This window comes from Lucilia sericata, unplaced genomic scaffold (genome assembly GCF_015586225.1).
Source record: "Lucilia sericata isolate MDLA Ls3-8-SP2 unplaced genomic scaffold, ASM1558622v1 Contig000531F_arrow, whole genome shotgun sequence".
Taxonomy (NCBI): domain Eukaryota; kingdom Metazoa; phylum Arthropoda; class Insecta; order Diptera; family Calliphoridae; genus Lucilia; species Lucilia sericata.
Genome location: NW_023994543.1, coordinates 32696 through 45491, shown reverse-complemented (window position 1 = coordinate 45491; position 12796 = coordinate 32696). Strand labels below are relative to the sequence as shown.

The 12796-nt window shown below is 24.2% G+C and overlaps 1 protein-coding gene across 2 annotated transcripts in view; it reads right to left on the bottom strand.

The window, feature by feature from the left end:
- The window catches only part of LOC119605901 (3-phosphoinositide-dependent protein kinase 1), a 49154-nt gene that overhangs the window by 32163 nt on the left and 4195 nt on the right, over positions 1-12796 (bottom strand). Inside the window, exon 1 of one of the 2 annotated variants that reach the window (XM_037959247.1) lies at positions 2110-2993. The exons of the other annotated variant lie outside the window; for it this stretch is intronic. Coding sequence (XP_037815175.1) covers positions 2110-2175 — 66 coding nt within the window. The 5' untranslated portion in view covers positions 2176-2993. Of the gene's footprint in view, positions 1-2109; positions 2994-12796 lie in introns of those variants that run through there. 2 annotated transcript variants of the gene reach the window in all.

Below are 12796 nucleotides of genomic sequence, written 5' to 3'. Positions count from 1 at the left end.
TGTTGTTTTTTTTTTCTAATTTACTCTTTGTTTGTTTTTTATGTTAATGTTTTCTCTTATGTTCCACTTGTTAAAATTTTCTCTTTTACTTTATTTTGTTTTTGTCTAAAGGTCATTTCAAATTACAGAGTACTTAACATTTTTGGAAGTATTTTAATGGGAATTCTCTGGAATTGTTTGTAAGTTTTTTTTTAAATTAACGTAAAAATCTAAATTAAAGGAATTTTTTGTGTATATTTTTTTTTGAAAATTTCGAAAAAATTTCCGTAAACATATTTTTTTATGAAAAAAATGGAATTTTAAAATTTTATTTAATTAATTCAAGTTTAATTGCTTGTTTATACGCTTAATTTGGTATTTCTTTAGAAATGTCTGTTGTGTTCACAATTTTCTTTACAAAAAACTGTTATACCTACACAAGAAAATTATTAAAACTGAATTTATTATAACGGTAACTGTTATATACAAAATTTTCTGTAAAGAAAAAGAGTCATACAAATCTTTTTGTAATGGAAAACTGTTTACATACACTATTTTTTTTTTTGAAAAGAAAACTTTTATACAGAAAATTTTCTATAGAGAAAACTGTTATAAACACTATTTTCTATAGAGCAAACTGTAATACACATAATCTCATAAATAGGTTACGCTTTAACATACACTTTTCTATAAAAAACTGTTATACTGAACAGTTTCTATAGAGATAACAGTTATACTGAAAATTTTCTTTAAAGAAAACTGTAATACTGATAATTTTCTATAGAGAAAACTGTTATATAGACAATTTTTATATAGAAAACTGTTATACTGACAATTATCTATAAATAAAGCTGTTATACTGATAATTTTCTATAAAGAAAACTGTTATACTGACAATTTTCTATAGAGAAAACTGTTATATTGATAATTTTCTATAAAGAAGACTGTTATACTGATCATTTTCTTTAAAGAAAAACTGTTTTCTATAAAGAAAACCGTTATACTGACAATTTTCTATAGAGAAAACTGTTATACTGATAATTTTTTATAGAAAAAACTGTTATACTGATAATTTTTTATAAAAAAACTGTTTTTTTACAGAAAAAACTGTTATACACCATTTTTTATAAAGAAAACTATTATACTGACATTTTTCTATAGAGAAAACTGTTATACAGAAATTTTTCCGTAAAAAATTGTTATACTGACAATTTTCTATAGTTATACCAAAATCTTTCCAAAGAGAAATCTGTTATATTTTTATAAAGAAAACTGTTATGCACAACTGTTATACACTATAGTTTTCATAAAAAAAACTGTTATACACAAAATTGATAATTTTAAACAAAAATTTGTAAATTGTTATAAAAATTCTGAACAATTTTTCAAAGTTTCCAAATTTTGAAGAAATTTTAAAATTTTGAAAAAATTTTAAATTTTTAAAGAAATTTTTGAAATTTAAAGAAATTTTAAAATTTTTCAATTTTGAAGGTATTTTCAAATTTCAAATTTTGAAATTAAATCAAATAATGAAAAAAATATTATTTTAAATAAATTTGCCAAATTTCATGAAATTTTCAAACTTATGAAATATTCAAATTTTGAAGAAATTTCCAAAATTAAGTTTAAGGCATTTATTTTTAAAAAATAAAAAGAATTTTTCAAAAATTTTAATTTTTCTGTTTGAAGAAAATTTTAAATTAAAAAAAAAAAAAAAAATAATCTCAAATTTTTCAGGAATTTTGAAAAGACTTAAAATTTCGAAAAAAAATTTAAAATTTTGGATACTTTTTTTTTTTTTTTTGAAATTTCTATTTTAAAACAAAATTGAACTTCTAATAACTTTTTTAAACTCTTTTTAACTACATTTTTGTTTTTTTGTTTGCCAAAAACTTTACTTTATAAAAATTATTTTTTTTTAATTTTTCTTTAAAACTTCTTTAAAACTAAAGAAAAAAATGCAAAGAAAACTAAAATAAATCAAATTAATTTAAAAACCTAAATTCTAAAATATCAAAGCAAAACAACAAAAAAAATGTGCAAAAATTAATTAATTCTTTTTAAACTTAATAATACACAAAGTGGTATTAACAATACCAAAATATTTAATTTAAAAAATTATTTATTTACCTTAATGGACTTTAATCGGCGCACAACAAAATTGTTGATTTTATTAGACCAACTTTTACATTTCATGAGGAGGCCTTTGTTTGTTCAAATATGATGAAGATGATAAATGATGAAAATTTTTAAAAAAAATTCAAAAAAAAAGTCGTTTGTTGATGAGCGTAGGAAACAGGAAATAATCCAGTTACACACCAGACACAGAAATTAAAAGAAAAAAAATTAAACGAGCTGCTTGGTAATCCTTGCTATTCTCAGCTCGTTGCTGTTTTTTTATGAATATTTCTGTTGTTGTTGTTGTTTATATTAATTTCAATTTCACAATATTTCACAAAGAGTAATTTTTTTTATATTAAAAATATTTGCTACTTTTGTAGTTGTTGTTGTTGTTTTAGCTGTTTGTTTATGTTTTGAAACACAGCACAAATTTTTGTTGTTGTTGTAGCTGTTGTTCTTATTCTCTGTTAATATTAATTAAACACAGAATTTTGTTGTTTTTATACTTTTTTTGGTAAAAATTAAGGTTCTTTAACCTTTTCACACACAAATTTTTGTTGTTGTTTAGTTGTAAAAAAAAGAAATTTTGTTTTAAAAAAAACAAAAACTTTAATCAATGTTTAATTGTTGTTTAAAAGCCATTATCAATGGCTTTTTGATTTGGTTGTTTATTATTTACAAATAATTGTTGTTTTTTTTTTATAAACAATTTTATAATTTTTTTTTTTTGTTTATATTTTTTTCAGCTTATTTTTTAAACTGCATTTGTGCGTTAAACATTTTTTTTAAATACAATTTATTTTTCACTTCAATGCAATACTATTTTTTTCTATATTTATTTACTTATTATTATTGCCCGTTTACAACGTCTGAAGCGCACCAAGTTTAAAAATAAACTGTCATTTTCAAAATATTAAAAACACACAAGAAGTGGCTGTGTTGTGCTTGTTTGCGTTGTTGTTTAACTTTAGAAAACGAACACACGAACGAACAACAAAGCGTAACGAAGAGCAATAAATTCCACTCATTTCAATATAAAATACATATAACAACAACAAAATACCCCATACTCTCTTCAAAATAAAAACGTTTCATTATCTCACTATGTTCCCTATGTGTATTAAAAACAAGAACAATACTAAAAACTGCACCACCAAAAAAAAAACGCATACATTTATCTACAAAAACAAAAGGGCGCGTAAAACCCAACAAAAAAATAAAACTTACACACCAACACTTTTACACTCGTTTAGGCAGAACATAAACATATCTGTGGAAAAGAAAAATTCTGTATTTCATCTTTTTACTACGTTTTGTTTACATTTCAATTTAAGGTGCTTGCACTCTCTGTCTATCTATCCCACTCTCTCTCTTTACCATTTTTTATAAGCTTACATTACTCTTCTAATACTCTTACATTTAATGTTTACCTTTTCGTTGAAAACAAAAAAAAATGAAAACAAGTGCATAATTTTTCCTTTCAAAGAGATTTATTTTTTTATGTTGTTTCGCCAAGAGAGAGAGAGTAAAATAGTTCATCGTTTTATTATGTTATTGTTGCTGTTTCTTTATGTTGTTGTTTTTTTGTTGCTCATTGAATTTTTTAGTGCCGTTATATTTTTCATTATTTGTTTTGCTGGCTTATTTGTTTACATTTTATGTGTGTTGTTATTATTTTGCATGGAATTTTAATTGTAGTGTATTATTGTTGTTGTTGCTTGTTTTTATTATAATGTTATTATCAGAAAATTTTGGTAAAAAAAAACAGTGAATTCCTATCAGAAAACAACTTGGCATTAAAAAAATAAACTTTTGAAGAAAATTTATTTTTGCATTGAAATGTAGGTACAAGAAAAAAGCATTAAAAATTAAAAATCTCGAAATTTGTTTTTGCAGTTTTTTTTTTAAATTTGTGGAAAAGTATGTAATTCTGTTTTTCGTAATATTTTTACAAATTTCCTTAGAAAATATCTTTTTTATAGAAAATTTTATTATTTTTCTACATAAAATTGAGGAAACACATTTTCTATAGAAAATATTGTGTATAACAGTTTTCCCTAAAGAAAATTCAGTTTTCTTTATAGAAAATTGTGTGTATAATAGTTTTCTCTACAGAAAATTTAGTGTATAACAGTTTTATACAAAGAAAATTAAGTGTATAGAAGCTTTCTCTATAGAAACAGTTTTATCTATAGAAAATTGTTTGTATAAAAGTTTTCTTTATAGAGAAATGTTTGTATAGCAGTTTTATCTATAGAAAACGTGTGTATAACAGTTTTCTCTGTAGAAATGTGAGTGTGTAACAGTCTTCTTTATAGAAAATGAGAATATAACAGTTTTATTTATAGAAAATTAATTATGTAACAGTTGTCTTCAGAAAATATGATGTATAACAGTTTATTCCACAGAAAATTGAGTGTATAAAAGATTTTTCTACAGAAAATTAAGTGTATACGATTTTTTCTATTAAAACTTGACTAGGTAGGTATATAACACTTTTCTTTATAGAAAATTGAGTTGTATAACTGTTTTCTCTGTAGACAGTTGTTTGTATAACAGTTTTCTCTGTAGAATTTTTTTGTATAACAGTTTTCTATACAGAAAATGTGTGTATTACAGTTGTCTCTATAGAAATTTGAGTGTATAACAGTTTTATATAAAGAAAATTGAGTATATAACACTTTCCTTTATAGAAAATTGAATGTATAACAGTTTTCTCTGTAGAAAATTAGAATACAATTATATAACAGTTGTCTTAATAGAAAACTGTTTGTATAACAGTTTTTACTGTAGAAAATTGTTTGTAAAACATTTTTCTCTGTATGACTTTGAGTGTATAACAGTTTTATAGTAAGAAAATTGAGTATATAACAGTTTTCTTTATAGAAAATTTAGTATATAGCAGCTTTCTAAATAGAAAATTTAGTTTATAACAGTTGTCTCTATAGAAAATTTTTTGTATAACTGTTTTTTCCGTAGAAATTTTATGTATAACAGTTTTCTATACAGAAAACGTGTGTATAACAGTTTTCTATACAGAAAACGTGTGTATTACAGTTTTCTATATAGAAATTTGAGTGTATAACAGTTTTATAGAAAATAAATTTAGTACCTAGTATATAACAGTTTTCTTTACGGAAAATTGAGTATATAACAGTTCTATCTATAGAAAATTGAGTGTATAACCGTTTTCTTTATAGAAAACTTGGTGTATAACAGTTTCCTCTATATAAAATTTAGTGTCCAAAGAAAATTGAGTGTTTAACAGTTTTCTCTAAAGAAAATTATTTATATAACTGTTTTATATATAGAAAATTGAAAATATAACAGTTTTTTTTATAGAAAATTGTTTGTATAACAGTTTTCTCTACAGAAAACGTTTCTATTAAAGTTTTATAGAAAGAAAATTGAGTATATAACAGCAAACATTATAGAAAATTGAGTGTATAACAGTTTTGTCCAAAGAAAATTTAGTGTTTATTGTTTGTAAAACAGTTTTCTCTGTAGGACTTTGAGTGTATAACAGTTTTATAGTAAGAAAATTGAGTATATAACAGTTTTCTTTATAGAAAATTTAGTACATAGCAGCTTTCTAAATAGAAAATTTAGTTTATAACAGTTGTCTCTATAGAAAATTTTTTGTATAACTGTTTTCTCCGTAGAAATTTTATATATAACAGTTTTCTATACAGAAAACGTGTGTATTACAGTTTTCTATGTGGAAATTTGAGTGTATAACAGTTTTATAGAAAATAAATTTAGTACCTATATAACAGTTTTCTTTACGGAAAATTGAGTATATAACAGTTTTATCTATAGAAAATTGAGTGTATAACCGTTTTCTTTATAGAAAACTTGGTGTATAACAGTTTCCTCTATATAAAATTTTGTGTATAACAGTTTGGTCCAAAGAAAATTGAGTGTTTAACAGTTTTCTCTAAAGAAAATTGTTTGTATAACTGCTTTATATATGGAAATTTGAAAATATAACAGTTTGTATAACAGTTTTCTCTACAGAAAACGTTTCTATTAAAGTTTTATAGAAAGAAAATTGAGTATGTAACAGTAAACATTATAGAAAATTGAGTGTATAACAGTTTTGTCCAAAGAAAATTTAGTGTTTAACAGTTTTCTCTACAGAACACGTATGTATAAAAGTTTTCTCTGTAGAAATTTGAGTGTATAACAGTTTTATATATAGAAAATTGTGTGTATAACGGTTTTTAGTGTATTACAGCTTTTAATAAGAATATAAGTTTTCTTTAAAGAAAATTAATTAAGTGACAGTTCTCTTTATAGAATATTTGAGATATAACTGTTTCCTCAATAGAAAATTTAGTGTATAACAGTTCTGCCCAAAGAAAATTTAGTGTATAATAGTGTTGTCCATAGAAACTTGAGTATATAACAGTTTTCTCTATAGAAAATCGAATTTATAACAGTTTTTTCTATGGAACATTTAATGTAAAACAGTCTTCTCCATGGAAATTTTGGTGTATAAAAGTTTACTTCGCTGAAAATTATGTGAATAACAGAAGTCACCAAAAAACAGTGAGTAATTACTTTTGCCTTTGAAAATTTTGTGCATAAAACTTAACCCACTGTACAACTAGTATGCACGATCAATAAACAAGTCCCCTTCTCTTTTTCTGCCTTTTCTCCTAGTATTCTTTTATCATTATCTTTCTAATCTACAACTATTTTATTTATAAGTTTAAAGTTAATTTGTTTTCGTAGGTATATTGTCACCAGCAACAAATCTTAAACGTGTGACTAATTTCTAATTAATAATAATTAGTTTATTTTAAAAATTATTTATTAAGCCTGCAAACAAAAAACCCTTCAGTCACCATGAATCACTACACAAATCGAAAACAAATGTGTTTTAAAACTCTGCAATCAGTGGAAAAAAAAAAACGGATCATCAAAACACAAAAACAAAAACAGTTGTTGTGTGAGAGTTCATTTTTAAAATGTAAACAAAACAAAGTCCACTATTCATTCGCCACACAAAAAAAAATATTTCATTTCCATTTGTGTTATGTTTTACAAGTTGTTTTGATGTTGTCTGACTGTCTGTTTGTTTGTTGACATCTTGTCTTCGTAAATATGTGAGTTTGTGTAACTATACTTGTTGTCTGTTCTCTTTCTTTATGTTTTTTCGTTTAAACGGAAGTTTTATTATTGTTTTTGTTATCTTTTATGTTTCTCTATTATTGATTCATTTCCATTTTTATTTATTTTTCTTGTGGCGCTTCATTTTTTCTTGCATCTTTCCTTTATGACCCCCTTTCAACACTTCGTAAAACATTAAACTAAAACAACAACAACAACGACATTTTCATGTAGAGCATACATATTAAAAACATAAACATTGAGTAGAAGAAAAAGCAATCAAAGTTAAAGAAAATAATAAAAACAACAACAACAGCAAGCTGTTTTGTTTTTATGTGGGTTTCCCTCCAAATTAGTTAAAGTGAGTGTGAGTCTGAGTGTCTGTCTGTCTGTCTGCCTGTTTGCTGTTGTTATTGTTTTATGTTTTTGTTAGAAAGTGTTGGCATTAAAAAATAAATCATTATTACAAAAATACATTCATGCAACAGAAATACATAAATAAATAAAATAAAAACAATATAAATAAAAAAAATCGTTAAAATGAATTGCCATTGTTGTTGTTATTCGTATTGTTTAGCATAATAAAGTGTATTGTCTGCCATAAATAGCTGCATATTAAATTTAATAGTTTTTTTTTCTCCCAGCTCAACTCAGGAGGATTTTGGTGCTGCCGCAGCCTTTGAAACTATTTGTTTATTTATTTTCTTTTGAATGTGTTAAGTACGTGATTAGTTTATAAAAATTAAATTTAATTAAATGATCAAATATCCTAACATTTATGTAGGTATAAAATTTATTGTGGGTATAACAGTTTTCTTCCTATTCCTCCTATATTCTCCCCAAACAACTCTGCAATGCATTTTAAAAAATTTCTATATTTTTTTTTATAAATTCTACTTCTAATTTGTTTATAAGTATATATTTTTTTTACTAAAAATTCCACGAATTCAATCTTATCAGTTCTAAATGTTCATTCACATTCCTCTACATGTTTTCAGTTTCAGTTCATTTGTACAAGTTGTGTTCAATTTTGTTCAATTCACATTCATTCATAAAAAAAACACACAAATATTGAACATTCAATTGCGTCTTCTTGATAAAGTTTAATGTTTAATTAATTACTCAATAATGTGTATGTTGTTGTTTTTATTATTGTCATTTATTGTTTATTTTCATTCATAAATTGCACTCATTCATTAAAAGTGATTTTGTTACTTTAGTTTTTTCATTTTTTTTGATTAATTTTCAAAAAACGGAAACATGTTAATTGGCTGAAAACAACTGTGTGTTGATTGTCGAGAGTGTGTTTTTACAGTAAAAAAAATGTTTAACATTTCTATACAAAATTCTATGTGAAAGGTGAAAATAATCATCATAATAATAATAATAATAACATAATAATAACACAGAAAACAACAATTTGAAAAATAATTGGAAATTAATTTTAATTGTTTTGTTTTTATTTTAACAAGAATAATTTAGCTTTAAACTTCTAAAACCTAATTGACTAACTACTAACTAACTACTAACTAACTAACTAACTAACTAACTAACTAACTAACTAACTAACTAACTAACTACTACTAACTAACTAACTAACTAACTAACTAACTAACTAACTAACTAACTAACTAACTAACTAACTAACTAACTAACTAACTACTAACTAACTAACTAACTAACTAACTAACTAACTAACTAACTAACTAACTAACTAACTAACTAACTACTAACTAACTAACTACTAACTAACTAACTACTAACTAACTAACTAACTAACTAACTAACTAACTAACTAACTAACTAACTAACTAACTAACTAACTAACTAACTAACTAACTAACTAACTAACTAACTAACTAACTAACTAACTACTAACTAACTACTAACTAACTACTAACTACTAACTAACTAACTAACTAACTAACTAACTAACTAACTAACTAACTAACTAACTAACTAACTAACTAACTAACTAACTAACTAACTAACTAACTAACTAACTAACTAACTAACTAACTAACTAACTAACTAACTAACTAACTAACTAACTAACTAACTAACTAACTAACTAACTACTAACTAACTAACTAACTACTACTAACTAACTAACTAACTAACTAACTAACTACTAACTAACTAACTAACTAACTACTAACTAACTAACTAACTAACTAACTAACTAACTAACTAACTAACTAACTAACTAACTAACTAACTACTACTAACTAACTAACTAACTAACTAACTAACTAACTAACTAACTAACTAACTAACTAACTAACTAACTAACTAACTAACTAACTAACTAACTAACTAACTAACTACTAACTAACTAACTAACTAACTAACTAACTAACTAACTAACTAACTAACTAACTAACTAACTAACTAACTAACTACTAACTAACTAACTACTACTAACTAACTAACTAACTAACTAACTAACTAACTAACTAACTAACTAACTAACTAACTAACTAACTAACTAACTAACTAACTAACTAACTACTAACTACTAACTAACTAACAACTAACTAACTAACTACTAACTAACTAACTAACTAACTAACTAACTAACTACTAACTACTAACTAACTAACTAACTAACTACTAACTAACTAACTAACTAACTAACTACTAACTAACTAACTAACTAACTAACTAACTAACTAACTAACTAACTAACTAACTAACTAAACTAACTAACTAACTAACTAACTAACTACTAACTAACTAACTAACTAACTAACTAACTAACTAACTAACTAACTAACTAACTAACTAACTAACTAACTACTAACTAACTAACTAACTACTAACTAACTAACTAACTAACTAACTAACTAACTACTAACTACTAACTAACTAACTAACTAACTAACTAATCGAACTAACTAACTAACTAACTAACTAACTAACTACTAACTAACTAACTAACTAACTACGAACTACTAACTAACTAACTAACTAACTACACTAACTAACTAATACTAACCTAACTAACTACTAACTAACTAAACTAACTAACTAACTAACAACTAACGAACTAACTAACTAACTAACTAACTAACTAACTACTAACTAACTAACTAACTAACTAACTAACTAATAACTTACCTAAGCTAACTAACTAACTACACTAACTAACTAACTAACTAACTACTAACTAACGAACATAATACTAACTAACTAACTAACTAACTAACTAACTAACTAACTAACTAACGAACTAACTAACGAACTAACTAACGAACTAACTAACTAACTAACACACCCATAGAGAACAAAAACCGGCACACTCTACATACAGATACTCTAGGTACCTGCTGACTTCGGCGACAGCACAGAGTTACCGGTTTTCGTGGAACCAGATAATGTGGATTTCTGGTTCTCCCGGCAGCCTAGAGGCCAGTTCTGTACATTATTGAAGCAGCGGGCATAAAATGACCTTTTCACAAATTCATTTCGCATGTTATGATAGTGTTTTTGCAAGATTTGGCACAGCCGAATACAACACTATTATTTATATACTAGTGTAAGATTCGTCACAGCCGAAGAGAGCATTTTAATTTTCTCCTATCTTTTTAGATCCCAAGCGCCAAAGGTTAGTATACCATTAAACTTGTTGCAGAACGAATTTTTTTTACCGTAAAATTATGTTTATTTTTAAATTTCTCTGTATATTTAGTTAATTAAAAGTTAATATTTTCAAAATTCCCCGTATATAGATATCAATTTTAAATTAAATAATTTAGCACAGTCATAATACGGCTTAAAAATTTTACATTTTAAATGAATTATCTAAAATAACAAACAAAATACCAAATTTCATAGATACAGACGTTATTTTGTTTTGAAATTAGTATAACACTATTAATTAAATTGTTTACACTATTAATCAAAACAAAAACAAAATTAAAAAACATATAATTTAATTTGCTAATTAACACTAGTGAATAAAAAAGTAAAACAAGAAATCCTATTTAGGTGATAAATCTAAAATTAGTTAATAAGTTTTGAAACTTTAAAACTCAAACTTTCTAAAATATGCAGTCAGAAATAGATTCTATAATAATATATTTATAGTTTAAGAAATTTTGAAATGAAACTAGACTAAACTATTTCAATAATTGAGAGCAATACTAGAAATAGCTGTAACCTTATTTGTTTTTGTCTAAACAAATTGTATATTTCCGTTTAAATATTTGTTTGCTTTAACAAAATCATCAAATCCGTTTTATTTTTAAACTTAAATTTATAAAAAAAAAACATTCCTTAACATCGTATGTCTTTGAAATTTGTCAACACATGTGTATTAACTTTTTTATTTCTTCACTAATTGACGTTATAAGTATGTTGCTGCTAAACAAAAAAAAAAATTAGTTTAACCAGTTAAAAATAGTTGTCTCTCTTAATTAATATACAAGTATCATAAAAACATCAATAGCGTAATAAATTTAGATTTTATACAATATGCATAGTCATGCTAATCAAAGAAATATTTTAAAGTTAAATATACACTGTAAGAAATATTGATATTTTGTCTCAGATCTCAGATTAATAGCTGGAAATTTATTTTAGAATTAGATACATGAAACATGCAATATCAATTTGTTCCAATAAAAAAAATTCTTTAAAAAAATTGACCTTTGACCTAAAATCGCAAATACTTGGATTTACTCAATTAAAGTCATACACAAATATTTAGTTAGTAGATTACATGATATACATACATGGAAAAGTAAAATTCTTACAAATTCTTTTAAACATTTAAAAAAATTTGACCCCAAATGCATTAAAGGGTTAAATTCGCGAATAAATTTAAGCTTCATCCTCAGGGAATATAGTCCTAAAGTTTCATTAAAATCCAATAACAAATACGTTGCAAAATATTGCTTTCTAATGAAAGTATTCAAAATATCAAGAAATTGACCTTTGACCTAGTATACCAAAATGTTTGACCTTGCCCGATTTCACACATTTTATATTATTCCTTGAAGTTTTAACAATATTAATAAAAAACATATTACAATTTATTACTTTCTTCTTGGAAAATACGTAGTATTAAAAAATTTGACCTTTGACCTAAAATCTGTTATTAGCTTAGAATTGTTGGATTTTTAAATTTTTTAAAATTTTACTTATTTCCCTAAAGTTGTAATAAAAAAGTGTTAATAAATACTTTATAATATGCAGCTTTTTATAAATAAATACAATTATTTCAAAACTTGACCTCTGACCTCATGGATTAGACTTTTTAAGTTATTTAGAAATTGAAGTATTTTGAAAAAGTTTTATTTAAAATTCTTTAATAAATACCTTTGCTATTATCTTATACCTTATAGAATAAGAGGTCAAACTTGCTCTGTTTTGCAAAAATTTGAAATTTTCAATATTTCTTTAAAGTTTTAACAATTTTTTTTTAAATATATCAACATACATAAATATTTCGAAACTTGACCTCTGACCTCGTGGGTTAGACTTTTTAAAATATTTTCTAAAAGTTTTATTAAAATTCTTTAATAAATACCTTTGCTATGATAAAATTAAATTTTTTTCAAAATTGACCTTTAACCTT